The sequence below is a fragment of the Lichenostomus cassidix genome, chromosome 18, assembly GCF_008360975.1.
Source record: "Lichenostomus cassidix isolate B80296 chromosome 18, HeHo_3.0, whole genome shotgun sequence".
NCBI lineage: Eukaryota > Metazoa > Chordata > Aves > Passeriformes > Meliphagidae > Lichenostomus > Lichenostomus cassidix.
In genome coordinates, this window is record NC_139498.1 from 11,866,791 (window position 1) to 11,888,227 (window position 21,437).

The following is a 21,437-nucleotide window of genomic DNA, read 5'->3' on the forward strand; positions in this document are numbered from 1 at the left end:
CTTTTTCTGCTCTTCGCCTGGGATCAAAGCGAATCCAACTGTGCCCTGTTTTTTCTCTTCTCCTGGCTGGGTGAGCTTTGATTCAACCTTTCTCCCCACGGGGAAGGGCACGTTTTCCCCCCGGGCTGCGTTCCCTCACGGCTGCTGCCGGGAGAGCCCCGCGGCCTCTGCTGCCTGTCCCCGCCCTCTGCCGCACGAGACCGCGGCGTCTGCTGTGACTGCAGAAATCCTCGCTGCCTCGCTGGCCGGGGAGAGAGAGCCGGTGCCCGCCCCTGCTGCCCTGCTTTCTCGCTGCTCCGAGCTGCTTTCGCTGCCCTGCGTGTTTCTCAGCCTGTCCGCCACTGCACCTGCCAGACGCTGACCTGACCCTGCGCCACAGCGCCACCTGCAGTCGCTCGGGAGTCATCGCACCTGCCCTGCCCGGCCGGGAGCTCAACAGCGCCCCTGCTGCTTGCAACCGTGATTACACCACACGGGAGAAGGCTCAGCAGCTCACAAGTTATCTGCTATTGGTTTCCTGGTTCTAGTTGTGGTTGCTATTATTGTTATTGTTTGTTTATAGATACTAGTAAAGAACTGATATTCCTTTTTTCCCATACCTTTGCCTGAAAGCCCTTGATTTACAAAATTAAATAATTCGGAGGGAGGGGAAAAAATCACATTCTCTGATCTAAGGGAGGGTTCAACCTCTCTTGGCAGACACCTGTCTTTCAAACCAAGACATCTAATAAGGCTAGAATTTAACACTTGCACTGCTAAAGGAATTCTGAGCTATATATCAAAACATGTGTTTAAAAACTGACAAAAAAGTACAGTTATTTTCACTTTCCTAAGCTTAGAAAGGCAAGACCTTTACGGATCAAAAGGCCAGATAAATCTTATTAAGTACTAGGTTTTCCTTTTTGTCTAGTCCTCTCTTCACATTCCATCATTTCAGCCCTGTGAAATTCCTTTGTTCTGCCTGTGGTCAGGGTTTCCAGGGGAAATCTGGCATTGGATCTAAAAGCAGCCCCACTCCACTGAAGTATTCCTGATAATTAATCACTTGGTAAATTATTTATTTCTTACCCGCTACCTTGCTTTTACCCAGTATTTCCACAGAACCTGTGAGTGGGGTGCTAAAGGGACAAAACTTCCTTTTGCATCAAATGCATCCTCTCGAGGATCTCTGTATGCACAGAAGTTAAGGGGCTTCTGTAGCTGCCACCCGAAAGCTCCTGTCCATCACACTGGTATTTCAGAATAACAGGAATCTGTCTTCAATCTCAGCCCATGTCTATCACCAACACCTGTACAGCTTGGACAATTTCAGAAAGGACAGTTTCAGCTGGCAAGAAAACAAAGGACCATGGGGCTGTTTCCCTTGCTCTGCCCCCGCAGCACGAAAGGGGCTGCAGTCCCCACACTGACATCTCCAAAAACTCACCTTTACCACCCTACTACCTTGCTGATACTCATTTAGAATATCAGCTGCTCAGCAACAAATGCAACCAGGGAGAGAAAGCAAGTACCCAATACCAACTGCCCTGTTAACAATAGCACATAATTACTTTGTGCATCCACAGAAAAAAATGTCCTTATCAAATCAGGAAGCTGGATGATCCATAAGAGGGCACAACATTAAATACAATTTTTTATCCACTGTTTATGTCTTTGTTGGATTTTAAGATATATGAGATGTAACATAAGAGTAAGAATCAAATCAAAACAATTTGATTTAAACTCCCCTAGAATCTTAAGCTTTATACTAATAGTTAGAGCCACAGAGGACAGGAAAGTAGTCAAACAAAGGTGTCATTACACTTATTTTTATTGTCTTTGCTGAACATCACACAGGTGACTAGGGTCTAAGTAACTTAGAGTTATGTGAATCCATCCACTTTAAGACTCTTTGCCTACCATACTCACACAATATGCATGCAAGCAAAGAGAATTTCTTTCAAAATTATATGCATTAATTTATACTATTTTTCCAAAACCCTTTATCAAGCTTCAGTTGTAGGTCAAATGCTTTGCAAAGATAACCTCTGCATTCAAAATTTATCAGTCCTTCCAATATCGGCTGGTTTTCATTAGTGCTCATCATTTTCACTGCTCATGAACTACATCCTCACAAGCTGAGCCAGTCCTACTCGATACCAATGATTCCACCACGCTAACTTGATCCAACTCTTGCAATTATGAATCATCTGTTGGAGCCGTAAATTATGATCTTCAAAGACCACTAATGAAGGCTGCCTAGCAGTTAAAATATCAAAGCAGCATATATCAGCACACTTTAGAGCACAAGATAGACTTCCAGTGTTGCAGTTCTCTTATATTTATTATCCACTGTAAATTACATCCCAGGTTGCCTATGCCACTGACAGTCCTGCACTGCGGAGTTCGACACCAGGTTTTAATAACCCCTCCTGCCAGTTGTTTGATCCCTGGGGGGTGGTGGGGCAGATAAAAGGCCAGGCGGCTCCTGCAGGTGGTCGGTTCAGTCAAAACAAAGGGACTTCAGAAGAGACAGAGATGCATCAGGTGTGAATCTCAAATGAGCAACTGGAAGTGTGGGAGTGCAGCCTGACTGAGCTGACTGCCACTCACCATTTCCAGGAAAAGGGTAAACACCCACCAGCAGGATCATTCCAGAGGCAGGAGGGGAAAAGTGCTATCAGCTAGACATGAATTATATTGATCTGGAAAGCCAAAACCTTGGAAAGTCATTTTAGACTCTTTCCAAATCACTTCAATTATTCAACTACATCACTTTTACATACATTGTATGGAGCAAATCTTGTCGGCATTTAAAATGAGCTCTCTCATTCCAACATGACAGTGCAGTTATCTGCGAGGGAAAGGAGGAAAAAAAATTTCAGAGACTTCTTAAGTGGGCAAGAGGAGTTTACTCGGCAAAAACCTCCTGTACTGAGTGGAGGTGGGCTGCATGATCTGACAGAGGTCAGCTCCTACAACTTGGAGCAGAGCATATTAATAACATTAGCATCAGAATAAAAAGTTACCACTCCATGGACATTCAATAGAACACCTACTCTGTAGGAAAAGTTTAGGCATGGCGATAACACCAGAAACACAGTCGGTTTTGGGGAACAGAACTTTTGCTGTTCTCTTTTGTGTTGAATTTCTTTACTGGGGTTAAAGAGAAAGTGGACAGAGGGACTAGCAGGATCCTGCTATTTTTCTTTTCTACTTCTTCAACAAACCAGATATCTATCACTACATGTATTACCCTAACCCTTGGGGTGGTGACCTTTTTTCTTATCCTTGTAACAGAGTAACGGAGTTCTTAATTTTTTTTTTTTTTTTTTTGGCAGCAGGTCAAGCAGTGGGGATTCTGCCCCTCTGCTCTGCTCAGGTGAGACCACCCCACCTGCCAAGCTGTCTCCATGTCTCCAGCTCTGGGGTCCCAGCACAGGAGCTGCTGCTGGAGTGAGTCCAGAGGAGGCCATGGAGGTGCTCTGATGGCTGGAGTACCTCTGCTCTGGAGACAGGCTGGGAAAGCTGCTGGTGCTCACCTGGGAAAAGAATGCTCTGAAAAGAGCTCATTGCAGCCTTTCAATACTTAAAGAAGACCTGTAAGATGAGGAAAGAGTTTTTTAGCAAGGCCTGTTGTGACAGACAAGGGGTGACCATTTCAAAACTCAGAAGACAATAGATTTAGACCAGATATAAGGAAGGTATTTTTTTGAATGAGGATAATCCAGTAAGTGGACTGACAACTGGAGGAGAGGCTGCTCTATTTTGACTTTATTCAGCCTGCTGCAGCATCCAAATGACCACCATAGTTTGTTTTACACCAAAGATCACATACGGGTTCCATGGGCTGGTAACTGAACTCACACCCCGAATTTCACTCCATTATTTTAACACTAACTCATCCATCCCACTCCTTACTGTCTGGGAATAACTGAATTATTCCCAGGAATAATTCTGAGAGGAATAATACTGAAGGAGTAACTGCTGTCAAGAGAGGATGAGACATTAAGAGCAAAACAAAGCCATCAGATCAGACCCTGAAGGGACAGCAATGTTAACTTATATTTGTTCTCTCATGCTGGTTAACATATTTACTGTATTCCTCATTTTCAGCTCTCTAACTTCAGCTAAGACATTCATCCCAGTGTATTTCCTTTTCAAGCTACCATCAGTAAAACCCAGGCACATCATTTTATCTCTCAGTTACTAAATTCAAACCATTTTAAACATCCTGCTTTCATCTGTATAGTTCTCTCCCACTTTTTAACCATGCTGCAGTTACAGAAGAATGTACTTGACATGTAAAACATGCATGTGATTCCTTTAATATTTTAATGCCATGTATTGTGCTGTAAACATCTCTCCATGTTTTATCTCCTTCTCCATAAATCAGAGGTGACTATCTCAGAAGTCTCAAAAATGACATGTTTTCTCTCCAATATAAATGTAAGCCTCCACTGAAGAAACTTGAGTGAGCTTCCAAAAACCATCAAAAACCAGAGCTATGAAAAAGCAAAATATTACCAACTAACTAAATAAATACCATTTTCTCCCCCTCCATTTCTATGATAGCCTGGAGTATGGGATAAAAGAAGTTATAAAATTAGTCTTCACTAATCAGAAAACCAAGGGTTTATTTAATTTTTTGTGACTTGTAAGGAACAACACAAAGGTGGAATACCTTTTCATGTATCCATACCTATACACTGAAAGAGTCAGGAAAGCAGACAGTACCAAAATGATATGCTAGGAGCATTTATTTGTGTGATTCAAGATTAACAGGCAGTGTTTACAAGATGAAATCCCAGAACATATTTTTATTTCCTTACCATAACTGCAACTAGAAAGACTGATCTCTTATAATGAGATTTTTTGGATGTTTTGGCTAGCTTAGTAATGTTACAGACACAATGCATGTCAATCTAGTCCTTGGTAAATGCATTAAGTGATTTTTTTTTTAATTAAAACACACTGTAAAATAATGGCTATTTTCAAAAGAGGGAATACCAATAAAGAACACCTGTCTGAAATAATTTTAAGTTACTTCAATGATGGAAAAAAGAAAGAATGTTGTTAGAAAGGAAAAAGAAAAAAAAAAAGAGTAAAGCAGTTTTAGCAGGTGGGACTGAGAAGTGGTGACATGTTGTAGTACAATTCCAATGGGCCGGAGGACATAACGTGGTGTTGGGTGATGTGGAAGAGAACCAGGAAGCACTGGCTCTGGGAGCCACTGCAGTGCTGGATTAGGTGTGAGGTATTACTCTGAAGTATTGTGATAAGAAGGAGTGAGGCAGAGCCAGAACCGCTGGTGGAGGACAAGAGAAATAAAAAATTATCAGTTCTCTGGCACCTTCCTGCCGGAGTTTCCTCTCTCATAGAGCACAGACACACTCCACAGGAAAACCCTATGATATTTATCCAGATCCCCAGAATTCATAACATTTTCCACCAGCCTGAGTCTGTTTCTCTACAACTACTGTCTTACATAAATTATTCCAAGATACTTTTCTTGACATTTTCTAAACAAATGTTTCTAGGATGATCTTGCTGCATTTCAGGCACCATGTTTCCTTTTTTTTACTTTTTGTCTATATTTTCCAATACAACTTTTTCACTTTCAAGTCACAAAATAGTAAGTCACAAAGTAAGTCCTTAAAATTCATTATCCAATTTGACAGAACAATCATCAAAACACATTCTTTCTACTTGCCTTGGAAGGCACTGCTAGAATCTAGAATTCGTGGATTGTGAAACTTTTTTGTAAACACACACCTGGAAAAATATCCAGACGGTACTTCTATAATGAAAGAATACAAAGTTGTCAACTCCCATCAGGTTTTTTTATTGCTTTCTTGTCAAAAACAGTGAAAGTGGGGAAAGAATCTCCACTTAGGCACATTTTTGTGTCTTTCTGGCTCTTGCAGCCAGGAAAAAATAAGTTTAAAGTATGACATACAACCACCTGGAAACAAGGAGAAAGTGATAATTAGAAGTTTGTTTCAAACAAGCCTTGTAAAGAAACACAAGGTTTTGGTGTCTTGTGCATTACTTAGCACAGGCCTAGCTCCCTCCCAGGTACTTAGGTCAATTTAAATAGTTAATTCACCTTAATTCACTGAGGGTTAAACCATGTTAGCTCCTACTAGATTGCTAAAATCGAGTGGTTGAGAGAAGTAAAAAAGGGAAAAAAACCCTCAAACCTCAGAACCTGACCAGTTACATGTTTTTTTACAGAATCTTCATTACATTTTCACAGGACCAGACTCCTCACATCCTGTCCTAAATCACAGAGAAGAATCTTACACAATCCACACTTCACCTTCCCATGACATATGGGGGAACTATAAATCGTGCACACAGATTTATCAGGGAAACGAGGAGTGGGAAAGATGAGCTGCCCTTAAAGATGTACAGATTTATAGCAATATGGGAAGCGGAAAGACAGTTATCATATAATAAGGTCCTTAAGGGATAACAAGGAGCAACAGGGGAAACATGAGTCATGAGCTGCCACAGAAGTGGATGCATATGGGGAGCAATGGACAGAGCAAAGTAGCAATAAAAGAAGTTCCAAGTCAAATGTACTCCTTCCCAAAGGTTGAGACAAATACCCAAGCTTAAAGTATGTATGGAAAATTAAATTCCCAGCCAATTCAGACACAGCAACACTGGGAAAAGGACATTCAATGACTGAAAGGATCTACTGATAAACAACTGATCACAGACCATGGGTCTTCGCTTTTGTTTCATTACCAACTCTGCTCCTTTATTTTCTTTAGTAGGAGCAGTTTGCCTTCAAGGTCTCTCTACATAGACAAGTGGCTCGAGCAAGTGTGAAAATTTAAAGTGTTCAGCTGAAATTATGAAAGGCAGTTTGACACTCTCTGAGGCTGGAGTAACCTACAGTGCATAAAGAGTGAATTAAAAGCCCCAGCACAGTTACTGCACTCCTCCTAATTCCCCTTTCTCCTATCCCAAATTACAGCATAGACTTCCTGTACTCCTAAGCAATTTAGGAGTTAAAAAAATGGCTTCCAAGAGTTTAAAAAGTGGCTACTTTTGGGACAAAATACAATGGGTACTATATGGAAGCTGAAGACAAATAAAACCAGTTATTTGTGTGTGAATGTCACCTCTCGGAAGGTCTAGCAAAATCTCAAGACCAGTCGCACAGGAGTCTCTAAACAGGCAAGAATTAATTGTCTTGGTCCAGTAATATCAACATCAAAAGTGAAAGTACGTGTAACAGTAAATATTACAAAGGATAACCCAGAAATTTAGTTTTTAATATTAAAAAGATAGTAAAGGAAAAAAGGGAGGAAAAAAGGATACCTGTAAAATTGTATCAAAACCCAACAAAACTTCACCTTAGTTATGACAGCTTTTCTACCCAGCCTTTGTGTGAAAAATATATACATAGTAACTAAATGAATCTTCAGAAAACTGTGTGACTTACTTAAAATTATTTTTAAGGCTATCTACATGTTTCCAAGTTAGGCAGGCTACCTAACACTTCCAAGCAATTAAAAATCATGCAGCATCCTTCCCATTTTGTAGAGAAAACAGAGTTAGCTGCCTGCCCCACTTTTAAGTTCACTGAAAACAAACAGTAAAAACAGTAAACAGGACTTAATTCAGACTGAGCAAAATGCATCCTGATGGGTGCAATCCCAAAAATGACATCACGTGTTTGTTTACAGCTGAGGTGTTACAAGGTGTAAACATCAAAGAGCCCAACTCAACCAAGGTGATTCCAGGGTGTGGATCACAGGAAATCTCCACTAGTGGGGTCCCAAGATTCACAAGTGATGGCTGAAACCATTGCTCCTTCTTTTCCAGGCCACATTTACAAGTGAACGTGACCATGGCCACTTTGCAACTCCATTCAGAACCACAAGTGTTATTACTTGTTCACTAGTTAGGCTTTACTTTGGGATGTAGGGAGAGCCCAAGAGTCACTGTGCCTCACAGCTGAGTTTAGGAGTGCCAAGATCAGCTTCAAGCTCCACAGGCATATTGACACATGCAGGGAAGCTCAAGATCAGGCACCTGGAACATCTCCAGCATAGAACAAACTCCACACAATGGAGGTTGTCAGTACGCTCTGCAGATGTGCAGGAGATACCGTGGTTCCAGCCTGGACAAAACCCCATGGAAATCCCACTACAGATGTTTAGAGTGGCTCTGAGCCACTCTTAAGACAGATCCAACAAAGTCATACAGTAACACAATCGAAGAACCTAACCCATAAGGTTGGAAGCCCGCTAGCTATTCTTATACTCCATTTACCCAGGTCTTCCTATGTCATTTCCAGGGACCCAGGCTTGGGTATTACAAAGATAAACATTATTATTGGGAGGCCTAAAAACTCATCAACTCCATTCCATATAAACACACTGTGCCTAGCAACTCGACTTGAATTCTCAGGCATATATTGCTTTTGCAGTGTCAGTTTTAGCAGCTCAGAGCTCACACAGCAGCTGAAGGCACACCACTCCCAGCCACCCAGTCACACTCCTGGCAGCATTTCAGAAGCCAGGATGACACCAGTTTGCTGTACAGATGAAGAGATGGACTGACCTGATTGATGGAGTTGGCAGCACAGGATGCCAGGCCAGTTCCAAGGGAGGTGAGAAGGAAACAGGTGAGCTCAAAAGGGACCGGGGCCATGGCAAAGCCAGCAGACGCAGTGCTGACGACCAGAGCTGCAACACAAGTGAGAGCACAGTTCAAAGCATCAACAAGAAACCATCACTGTACATAACACTAGAGTTAAACCTTTCAAACCCTGAAAAAACTATTGTGCAGCTTAAGTTTTTGTTACTTTTATGGTTCAAAGTAGCTCCAGGAAGTGGTTACAATTAATACAAACACTCCACATAAAGAAATCAAAAATGAGAAGGAAAACTGACAGGGATGAAACAAGAAAATTGAAAGCAGCAGCACATTAGCAGAAGACATAAGGATACAACATGTGTCTCTGTATTCCCTATTTTACGGATTTGCTACAGGACCAAACTGCCACACACAATATGCACAGGATAAATGTTTGTCCTAGTAACTCACACATCACTGCAAAGTCTAATGCAGAAGAAAAACAGAAAGAAAAATCCCACACTGACATATATGTTTTAGATCAAATTATAGCAGGAATTTAGGCAGTGCAGAGTCAAAAAGATACTTGGGGCATGCAGCTGCAGTAATTCCACTGCACAGGCTCTGTTCCCACTGCTCCCATTTGACATGCCCACTTTGGGCTGAAAGTACAATCACATCATCACAGAGACCCAACAATACTTAATGGCCTCAAAAATTGGGTGGATTCATAAAAATCCATTTCAGTTTTGTCATCCAAAACTTTAGTACAGTACTGCAAATCACATCCTTAAAATAAAAATTACCCAAGTTCCAATCCTAATACTGTAATTAGCCAAATAATAGGTCTCACAAACCTCACCTTTGGCAAGAAATAGTATGACACAACAAATTTCTTATACTATAAACGTCAGCACACTTACAGAATATCTTGCTCTTGAACCTTACAATCTGAAACTCATTGTTACTAAACGAAAAGTATTTAAATTATATTCTGCATGTAGTTACATGTTCCAGACCTCAGCTAGTGTAAATCAAAGCATCAAAATGTTCTTATCTTCCCAATTCCTATGAAGTCTCCTTTTTGTCTGAAGTTAAATGACAAATAAATAATCTTTTCTGACTGAAAATACCTGGATTACCTATTAAGCAGCATTACTTGAGACAAATAACTAGGTGGCATGGCAGAGACCTGCCAGCAAGGATGCACATGCAAAGTGTGCATTTCAAGAACTGTGCCTGCATAAGAACCTTAGGATTTAATCCTAAAAACACAGTGGAGAAAACTTGCTGCTCATCAAAATTTAGAGTTCTCTAAGTATTAAAATCCACTGATGGCTGAATATTATTATAATAACATGCATAATATAATAAGCATTAATTATTTAGCCTTGTTACAGATTCACAGGCTACTTCTACAATACCGTGGATCTATGTCAGAGCTTTACCCTTCTGAGCAGTGCTGAAACAACCACAGATTCTGCTGCCTCCCCAGACAAATGAAGGTACTGATCATTCTGAAAGACTGGATCTTATTTATTGTACAAATACAACACCATCTTAGTTTCCAAACTCTTGGATCCTCCTTAGAAATGCACAAGAAAACATGAAATGCATTGGTACAACTGAGAGAGTGTCTTAGATTGATGATATAATAATCCTTTATTCCCTATCGTTGGCTTATATGCCCAAGAAAAAAAAACTGTATAAAAATGTGTGATCCTGTCTCTTTAACTGCACCCAGCCACAGAGAGAAACGCGAGTTATTTTGAAAACATTTTCTCCAAGCCTTGCTCCGGGAAAAAATTCGTCACCCAGCAGAAACTGCGTGCTGGACGGGGGTCAGAGTGAGCTCTATTCCCGTTTTTTCCATTTTTCTTCTTTTTCCTCGTTTAGACCCCTTCTCTTCAATCTACTTTGCCACCCGGAGACCCAGGAGGGCCAGAGGACAGCAGAGCTCTCCAAAGAGCTCCACCCGGCCCCGGGTGGGGGGCGAGGAGGAGAGAGACTGCGTCTGAGAAACGAACTTTTTAATCAAGTTAAATAACTGCCTTTCACCTTATTTTTTTCCCCTTCCTCTGTGCCTTGTAGAGCACTCTGCGTAGTTTTGTTAAATAAATAATTTTTTCTTCACTTCCATCTAAGAAGTTCTATTGTGAATAAGAGAAAAAGTGTCGAAGCCCTTCGCTCTCAGAAAAAAAAGAATCTTATCATTAACCCTGGACAGAGAGTCAAAAAATGCACTGAAAATGACAGTGAGCAGTGGTGTTTGCATTTCCAAGAATGATTCATTCCAAGAGTGTACATTCATTTTTTTTGCATAATAAATCACACATTCACTTCTTGACAAGAATTTAATTAAAACTTATCTTAGAGAGCACTTTACACCAATTGATTAAGGGAAAACACCAACTCATTTACTGAAGAAGAAAGGTGGTGTGGATTGGCAAACAGTCAGTGTAACATTACCACTACCTTGCCCCCAAAGAATTTCTAACACTATACAGCTACAGCACTAATTAAAGGCCCCATTGATTTCTCCAGATTAATTTTAGCCAGTCATTTCAGCATGACTTATCATGATCTCATTTAAAAAAGCTGCAGTACATCCTCTCCCATATCCCATTAAAGCAGGTATTTTTTCTTGTTTGGGAGGGTTTGCATACCCTGCTTCCCTCATCACCCAGATATTCCAGTACAACACATTAGTGGTAAATAGGAAAATGTTCCCTTTGGATTGAGAAGTTTATTTTCTTTAACTGTGGAAGCAATAATTTACTCTTCAACTTCCCTCACACAGGAAAAGTATATTTGAGATTACATCAAGGGAATGAGGTCATTGACTCTGTTTGTTTTTTAATCCCTGTTAGTTTAGTGCTTTAGGGGCCAAATTAACTTCACCTTACTGCATAATAGATGGAATTGATCCTTTTAAGACTTGTTGATGAGAGCTGGTGTTATACATGTTCTTCAAAAAGAAGTCAAGATTTAAACTTATGATCTCAGCCTAAGCCTTATTTTCAGTCTTTTCAACATTTCAGCTTTAACAAAAATTAAGAGGACATTTGTCTCCCATTTCAATACAGATGAAAAAGAAAATGCTAATGGATTGGTGACAAAGAGTGAATTATAATATTTCTAGCATAAAAATACAGTCAAAAAGTCTAGTGTGTTCTTTACATTCCTTTTCCACTTCATAACAACATGATCTGCCTTTATAAATCCTTTGTATTTGCAGCATGTGAATCAGTATGTCATATTTTGTTTACCTACTATTAAAAAGTAGCCAAGAAAAAATAAAAGCACAGAAACCCAAAGCAAATCAATCCTGCTCTAGAATTCCGTTCTACTCCTGTACTGGTGATATATCAGTACATAAGGAAGGACAAAAGCAAATGCATTTCCACATTATTTTAAGAAACAATTTCACTGCTTTACTGCAAGTGTTTATATAGTCTTTAAAGGAAAGTAGTTTTCCAAAAGCTGAAGAAATATTCTTTATATCGTTTTTGCACTTTGGTTTCTGGGAAGCCAACTGTAGCAGCAGTATTAGTGCTACACACCTGACCACCGTGTCCTTTGTAAACTCAGGTTTGTTTGGACACATCAAACTTTTGATACAGATTATAACCTGCACACTAATAACAGCCAGGCTCCTGAAGCAAACGCAAATTTGGGACAACGATTTGAAGAGTCTTTGCATCAAACCATGGAAAATGTAAGTGCAGTATTACAATCAGAGTATTACAATCAAAGCAGATAACCTCTTCTAAAATTATTTGCAAAAAATGAACTGTAATAATGGCTTATTTTTATCTGATCAGTTTTGCTTGTAGCATGGAAAACAAATTGCCAGAAAGCTACCACTATTCAGCTTTTGTTTCTTTGATGGGATTATAGTTACTGGTTTAATAATCAGAAAAGAACTACTTAGACAAGTGTATGAAACATATTTAGAACTCAGAATAAATGTAGACTAGTATTAATCAGAACAATATCTACCAATAAATCTTTGTCAATATTGCAGTTACCATTTAAAGAAAAAATGCCATTATTCCAGAATCAAGTGTGAACATACTGGAACTCCACTAAAGCAAATACATTTTTTTACTAGAGCAGCCATTGCCAGACTTTTAGCATACAAACACAACACAGGCCCCTTATTTAGTCATTGTTGCAGTCTGGTAATGCTCAAGAGTTATGCAAATCTGGATCTTCAACATCTTCATGTCACCAATGCACAATAGACAAGAGATGAAGCAGGATGCTCACAATCACATCTTAAATCAGTACCAAATATCTCAGGCTTCTGATTTCCAGTTCAGCACATTTGTGCTAGAGGATCACTGCTGCACAGACACAAATCCGTACAGGATCAATACATCCAATAAATTTCAGCTGTTTCCTCATACACAAGACAGGATTACTTTCCTATAACAAGATATATGAAAAAAAAGTTCTGGTTTATTCTTCAAAACTGAAGATGCTCAGAAATTATCATATTTGTTCACCCATGTTGATCCACTTCTCAGACAGGCACTATGTAATCACAGATTCAATTAGGTTGAAAAAGACTTCCAAGATCATCAAGTCCAACCTTTGACTGATCACCACCTTGTCAATCAGACCAGAGCACTGAGTGCCAAGTTCAGTTTTTTCTTAAAGACACATGGCACTGTACATCACAGAATAACAGAATCACTGAGTGGTTTGGGTTGGAAGGGACCTTGAAGAGCATCTACTTCCAAGCCCCTGACATGGGCAGGGACACCTTCCACTAGACCAGGTTGCTCCAAGCCCCATCCAACCTGGCCTTGAACACTTCCAGGGATGTTCCATTTTAGCTGGGTGTCCTCACAGAAAGACCAACATGCTACAGGAGCAACAATGAGGAAATGTTCACAACCCCTAGAGAGATATCTAAGGGAATACTCAGCATTTTTCACATCCTGCTTTCATCAGTTTGCCCAAACTAAAAACTGAACTTTGACTTTCCTGTGTTTTTGCATACAGCTGATCTGAGTTTTCACCTCTAATCCTTGGAGAAAACATCACTCAAATCTAAATTTGAAGTTAAATTTAAGAAGACAAGACAACCTGAAATTCTTAGTGTGTGTGCATTATAAATCACCAGAATTTCCCCCTATTCCCACACCTTCTCGCATTGTCTCTCTCCTATTTTCAGTTACAAGTAAACTTCAGGATCAAGTTGAAAACAATGCATTTATAATTCTGAAAACCTATCAGACAGATGCATTAGCTTTCCAAGTGCCTGGATGGTAAGATACAGCTGTTCAGAGAGCAGCCAACATAAAATACCACAGAGACAGGAATGGATGGAAACTGACCTCAGAAAGGTAGATCAAGCAATATGTCATTAAAAGTTCCCTAATTGTTTTCTATGGCAAAAGAATATAAACAAAAATCTATTCCTGTTTTTAAGGCAGAGCTTCTAATGGTAGAGTCACAAAAGCTGCAGTTTACATGAAGCAGGAGGGTATGGAAATAGCAAAACTCATTTCCTTTCCAAGGTGAAGTACAGTTCATACTACAAAGAAAAAATCTCTTTCCATCAGCAGCAGGAAAAGAACAGAGCATAAGTTTAGTATAATGCAGAGTTTGTTTTTTTGTTATTTCATACTCTAAAATGTATAAATAAAGAGTCTGCCAAAAAAAACACATGGGATATGAGATCTATCAGAACTTCACGGACGAAAGAAACTGAGCTGTATGATATTTGCAAGTTAAAAACTGACATCAGAGAATTTATTCTTCTTTTAAAAAAATAAAATCAAAGAACTACACCACCATACTCTTTACAGAATATAAAACTTGTCTAAATGATTGCACGAGTTGGAAAAAATTTCCCTTGCTTCACACATTACACCCAGTATTATTCCTCCTCATCTCCTACACTATCCCATGACCACTAAAAACCAACAACAGAACTCCCCTCCTTACCAAATCCTCTTCACCCAACTTACTCTTTTACACTTTCCACTTCCAAAAAATCTGCACACCAAACACACAAAGATCACAACAAAAAAAGAGGTTAAGTCTTTTTCTGTATCTCTCTATACCTGCTCAATAGGTAAAGTTTACCACACCCACCTTGGATCAAGAACTCTTCCAGGCACAACAGAGACAGAGATATGCTAAAATCACAACCAGAGATGCTAAATTCCCCAACAGGCTTGCAAACTGGATTAAAAATTGTACAGCTGTTCAGAAATTCGCAGTTAAGCTTACATCTCAAAAGGCACTTTCATACTAAACAACAGTCCTGAAGTGAATGAAATTCCTTAACCTGCCTTTTACACCCTATTTTAAGCCCAGAGAGGTGCTTGCCTAGTTAAAAGAGCCTACCAGGAACTGCTGAAGCGTTTTGCAGCAACTCCGAGGCCACACAAAAAAGTATCACATGAAATTGCTTTCTCTTGAAAATTACACTCTTGCATCTTGCTGCAGTTGTTGAAACTCCCATTTCAAGGAGCACCAGTAACACCAAGATGTGGTAGGAGCACTGAGCTTACCTATCAGCAAATATTAAAAAAAAACATTTCAAGTGCTTAAAACAATAGTCAATTTTCTCTTTCCCTCGTCATGGTAGGGAAATCATGGCATTTTAAGTTTTCATTTCTGGATTTAGTGAGATTTTTTAATTTAGCTCTACTTCAACAGCTAGCACAGCATTCAATTTCACATAAGAGACACTTGAATAAAATCACCTTATTGAAAATATGCCAGAGGAGCTAATTGCTCATACAGCACTTCCAAGTTACCCATGGTGAGCCCAACAGAAACAAAGTATTACTAAAACTGAACAGCATGGGAGAGAAAAAGGCAAGACCTGTGTAATGCAGGAAGAAAGATGAGGCATAATTCAAGGCTGCATGTACCACAGAGCTGCTGCAAATAATCCTGCATATTGCTGAATGTGCTAGTGAGAGCTTTATATAACCTGAATTTGTAATTTCCAAGGCTAACATGTTAAAGTGACTTAGTAAAGTATCAAAATACATGTTTTCATCTCATCAAACTCTTCACCAGCACCAAAAAAAAATGCCCTCATGCTTTCTAAAAACAATGAGGAAGACAATTTGGACGTACAAGCAAGATCAGTTGTGCCAAATCCAAAACATGAGATGTATCATCAACACTGAGAGGAAAGTGTAAATGACCATGATACTTTCTATGTGGCCAGCACGATTTTTCCACAGAAAAAAAAGCAATGAAAACTTACATATTGCAAGACAAAAGAGTTTTTAAAAATAAACTGAATTTAGGATATTCACTATAACAAATTTTTAAGGCAAGGAACAGTCTTGTTATCAGGAGTTCATTTCACCCACTGGAAAGCATCCAGGCAGGAACTTAGGAAATTACATTTCTGTTCTTGGACTATATAGACAAGATATAAGGATTTGGTCAGATCATTAGAGCTTTCTTAGAAATAGAAGTATTTCTACTTCTATTGACACTACCTATTGGCAAAGGAGTAATTTATAGTTGTTCCTATTGGCAAAGGAGTAACTTACAGTTGTTAAGTATTACTACCAGAACAAGACAAAATGTAGTTAAGCCTGCAAGGCAATTGTTTAACAAATTACTGGCTTGAAGAGACAACACTATCACTGACTGAAAATTAAATTATATCTTCTTTTATAAAACTAAATTGGTCAGACTCAAACATTTTCCTTTCTAATATAGGAAACTATTTGTATTATCTTATGTTGGGACTTCTAGTGCTAATTTCACAACCAGCAGTACTGCAGTGAAAGGTATGTGAATAAGACAGAACACTGGTAAATTTAACCAAGACAACTTAAAATACTTAACAAATTATTGGTAAATTCACTTCCTTATCCAGTTTCACTGCAGTTTGTGTACTAATGCTTGCTTTCCCAAAAACTAGCACACACCAGGATTCAAGCTCCTCTCATTGTTTTTAAGCAAATTTAATGGGAAGATTATTATATGCTTCCACAAAACAATTTTCCTAGCCCATTCTTGATGGAATTGATCCATCTTAGCATCAGTGAAGTGGGAAATATCACACACAAACCTAAACTGTACCAGTAAGATCCTAAAGAGATCTGCCATCAAGCAGAATGCAAAGAAGTGAGAAAAAATGGCCAGTAGTACCTGTTAGCTTGATTTTGGACAAGCGTGCCAAAATTCCTGGCAAATCATCCAGCTGTAGTTTCATTTCTTTCCATTGTCTGTCTTCTTTAGATTCTGCTCCCACTGGTGTGACTGAGTCTTCAGTTTCTGCAGCTGATTTCATTTCTCTCAACTCATTTGTGCTTGATGTCTCAGACCACGACTGACAAGCAGATGAAACTGGGCTAATTTTGGGCACAATATTTTTTTCCTGATCCAATTGCTGAAGCTCGTGAAAAGGAGACACAATTGAATCAGACTTGGGTTTGGCTTGTTGGCTGAGGTCTTTGTTGTACTGTGTTACATACTAAATAAAATGAGAAATGTTAAAACAAACAGTTAAAGATATTTCTGTCCATTTCCCTTTATTAACACCACCAATATTATTGCTACTTTATTCTTGTTAGGAAAATTACTTCTATGACACAACTGAGTTAGTCTGAATTTCAAACACTTATTTCACATACAGAAAGGCTTCTGAAGTTGGCCTAGATACTAAAAAAGCAACTTTACAACTCACAACTGAATCAATAATGTTTACTTAAGCTTGCAGAATTGCTTCTGAATAAATTTACTTCCTCCCCCTTAGCTCCAACAGCAAACTCTTTGTTCATATTCAAAACCACCAGGTAATAGAACTTGACTTACAACTAATTAATTCACAGAATCATGAAGGTTGGAACAACCTCCAAGACCACTGAGTCCAACCTTTGACCAAATAAAATTCACCTTTAAACAGAGAAATATATAAATGCCCATAAAATTTCAGTTTCCAAATATAAATACTAAATTTGTGCATCTTTAAGAAATTTAAAAACTGAAAATATGCCAAATAATATAATCTCCCAGCTATGATATAAAATAATCTCCCACATTAGTCTATGCCAGAGACTGAAATAGTTTATGTCTCATTGATATAAAATTTTGCTCATTATAACAAAAATTGTATAAAGAAGCTACAATCAAAGAAGCCTTCCTGAAGATACCTGACTAAGACTTTGGACCGGAAGTCAAAATACTAGGACTAGATAGAGGGAAACCTATTGTTCAGTCATCTAAGGCTGAGGGAAAGGTTATGCATCCACAAAGGCCAAAGCCACCAGCTGCACTGAGAACCATCCCTGGCTGAGTTTGGGGTGGGGGGAGAGCACAGCTCACAAAAGCCAGGTTTGCACAGACTTCCCCCTCCTGCCAAGGCAATACATACCCATCCTCCGTTACACAAACTGCCCAGCTGTGGAACCCCCAGCCCCACAGGCCACATCCACAGGACTTTCACATGAGAGGCAGCTGAGGGGGAGTCACAATCCATCAAAGACCCCCCAAATTGCTAGGCCTTGCACCACAGGACTGCAGGTGATGCAAGCAGAGCCTGCTGCAAGAGACCGCCCCTCCCCTGTGGGGAACATGCCTGGACATTGCCACCTGGCCTGAGTGTATATTAACCCATGGGATTCTGTGCTTTCAGGGGGACCATCACCACCAAGACCAGCTGGAGAGGATCAACACAACATCACTGGCATCCACGGATGGTGATGTTTTCTTTATTCTGTCTCTGTCCCTCTCTTTCTGTCCCCCCCCCACCTCTTTTCCTACTTCCCCTTTTCTCTCTTCTCTCTCTCTCTCATATTTACTATCAAATAAAACCCATACTATTGACTGGCATAAGGACTCGTTTGCACCTTAATTTGGGCAGAGGTATCTCCAAAGAACCTTAATAATTGGATCATAACAGTCCATTACTATTTATGCCAAACTTTATATCAATTAACTGGATGGCAAATTTCAAAGGAACATATATTGAAAAACAAATTAGGAGACAGCTGTTTGCTCTTTTAGAGCTCTCAGAATTAACACAGAATAAGAAAAAGAGCATTTAGATTCTCTTTCATATTTTCTTACCCAGAATATCCTATATATTTTAAGCACCAGAGGCATAAAAAGACAGAACTTTCAACCAATCCTGATTTCAAATACAAAGTAATAATTACAATGAGAGTGATCTGCAACTCTGAATGAGTGATGTGAATATAGACCAAATCAGCAGCATAATTAAAAAAAATTACTATCCTCCCTTTACATGTGATACAAGTGGTGAAAGAAGATGCAATTTCAAGGGTTTGAATTATAGTCACATCTCTTTTAATACCTAAAACTAACAGGACACTGTAAATGTAACCCATTAACTTAACGAGCTCAGGTATTTTGACTCCGATAAACTGATTAACTCAGAACACACTACCTCCAAAAGTGAGTTCCATCCACCACTTGTATGACTGCTAGTCAAGATGTGATTTTCTTATCAGCATTTTTATAAATAACGATTTTAAAACAATTTTATGTCATGTTTCTCAACAGGAGATGAGTGCCTTGTTTCAAGGGCACAGAAGCCTCCTGTCAAAAAGAGGAGACTCTGCAGCACAAGGCACTGTCCTTGCTACAACAGGTTTCCTCAGATGTTTAGGATACCAAGTGCTTTAACCCTGATTCAGTGAAAAATTGACACACTTAGAATTGCCCAAGTTTGGCTGATAAGAAAAATATTATTTTTATGAAGTAATCTCCATTTTGTCTTATCCCATGGGATGAACAGGAAACACAGGGTAAATACACTCCTTGACACTTACCATTCGTTTGAGAAAGTTAAAGTACTGAAATGTAATCAATCTGTCATTGGCTATATGGCAAAGGTGCACAAACCGGCATGGTATCTGCCGTATGCCAGTGCTCCTCAGACGCCAAACAAATAATCCTGTTTAAAGTAAAACAAGAAAAAAGATAACATTAAATTCCAGTTTTTTCTCTGCCACTGAGTTTGCTTCTAATTAAGACTACAGTGTCTGTTGTCAGCTGTGACACAGGACACCCCAATAAATGGGAACCAGGGTCAGGTGAGGGAAAATGTTTGCTGCTCCAGGTGAAAGATGGAATCATTAATGATGCAAAACACCTCTAATATCAAGTCTGAATATTAACCCAGCACTGCTGTGTCCACCATTCAACCATGTCCCTAAGTACCACATCCAAATTTTTTTTAAACATTGCCAGAGATGGTGATTCCATCACCACCTAGGCAGCTTGTGCCAGTGCCTGACCACCCCTTCAGTGAAGAAATTTTCCCTAATATCCAATCTAAAACTCCCCAGGCAAAGCTTGTGGCGGTTCTGTCTCCTTCTGTCCCTATTCCCTGGGAACAGAACCTGACTTCCCCGATTGTCCCTGCTCTCAGGAGTTTTGCAGAGCCAGAAGGTTCCCCCTGAGCCTCCTTTGCTCCAGGCTGAGCTCCTTTCCCAGCTCCCTCGGCTGCTTCTGGTGCTCCAGACCTTTCCCGAGCTCCATTCCCTTCCCTGGACATATTCCAACCCCTCCTTATCCTTCTTATCCCGAGGGGCCCAAAACTGAACTGTAGACATGTTCTAATAATTTTGAGTGTTTCTTCCAAATTCCTGAGCTTCGTCAGACACATTTTCACAGAATATCCTGAGCTGGAATGGACCCACAAGGATCATCGAGTCCAACTCCTGGCCCTTCACAGGACACCCCAACAATCCCACCCTGTGTATCCCTGAGAGATTTGTCCAAACACTGCTTGGTGCTGCATTACCGTAGAACAGTAATGTCCCACTACTATACACACTATCGACAGAATTATCCTGTCAAAGTGGCACTGAGAAGAAGCAGCTGCCCTAGGACAGCACCAAAGTCAAACACACGTAGAGGACACCCAGCGCAGTGGGGATGCCGAAAACACGGGAACATACACACACATGGCCGTGCAGGCTCCGGGAAATCACTCCGCGGAACAGCCCCGGGCCACCCCAGCCCTACCCACACAGCGGCCCTCTCGCCCCCGGCTCCGCGGTACCTGCGAGCGCCCGGGACGGGCGGCAGCGGCGGGCGGCACTCATGGCCGCGGCTGCTACACCGCTCTCCCCTCACCACCCGGGCGCCGCCATCTTCCTGACGCGACCTCTAAACGTGTTCCGGGTCGGCGCTAGCGTGGGGGAGGGGCGGCCATTGCGGAGCTTTCCGGCGTGAGGGGTGACCGTGGTCAGACTTCTTCCGAGCTCTGCTAGGGTTACCCTGCTGTAAGGGGTGGCCGTGCCCCGAGCTGGGGACAGTTTTAAATACCGAAGTTTGAAATTCCCCAGTCTAATATATAAGCGACCTGGTAGAGTGTCAAAAGGCATGTTTTTCACCTCTCTACCGGTACAAAATACACGACCTAAAATAAGAGAGTCCCAGAACTGTTTGGGTTGGAACGGACCTCTGGAGATCACCTGGTCCAACCCCCCTGCCAAGGCAGGGATCACCCAGAGCACAGGGTGACACAGGAACACATCCAGGTGGGTTTGGAATGTCTCCAGAGAGGGGACTCCACACCCTCTTTGGGCAGCTGTTCGAGTGCTCTGGCCACCCTCCATGGACAGAAGTTCTTCCTCATGTGTAGGTGCAATTGCATGTGTTTTAGTTCATGGCCATTGCTCCTTGTCCTGTCACTGGGCGCCACTGCCTCAGTCTGTGACAGTCCTCTTGGCACGCTATGAGATATCTATATCCATTAATGGGATCCGCTCTCAGTGTTCTCCAAACTAAACAGGCTCAGGTCCCAGAGTCTCTACCAATATGGACATGCTCCAGACCCCTCGTTATCTTTGTGGCCTCTGCTGGACCCTCTCCAGTAACTTCTCTTCTAC

General features: G+C 40.5%; 1 protein-coding gene across 1 annotated transcript in view; it reads right to left on the reverse strand.

Annotated features, from left to right (window-relative positions):
- The window catches only part of COX10 (cytochrome c oxidase assembly factor heme A:farnesyltransferase COX10), a 111,127-nt gene extending 90,370 nt beyond the window's left edge, over nt 1-20,757 (reverse strand). The window contains exons 1-4 of the mRNA XM_085078042.1: nt 20,606-20,757; nt 19,368-19,492; nt 16,723-17,047; nt 8,563-8,687 (exon numbers count right to left, since the gene is read on the reverse strand). Of these exons, the coding sequence (XP_084934168.1) occupies nt 8,563-8,687; nt 16,723-17,047; nt 19,368-19,492; nt 20,606-20,648 (618 nt within the window). The 5' untranslated portion in view covers nt 20,649-20,757. The remainder of the gene's footprint in view (nt 1-8,562; nt 8,688-16,722; nt 17,048-19,367; nt 19,493-20,605) is intronic.
- Between the last annotated feature and the right edge of the window lie 680 nt (nt 20,758-21,437).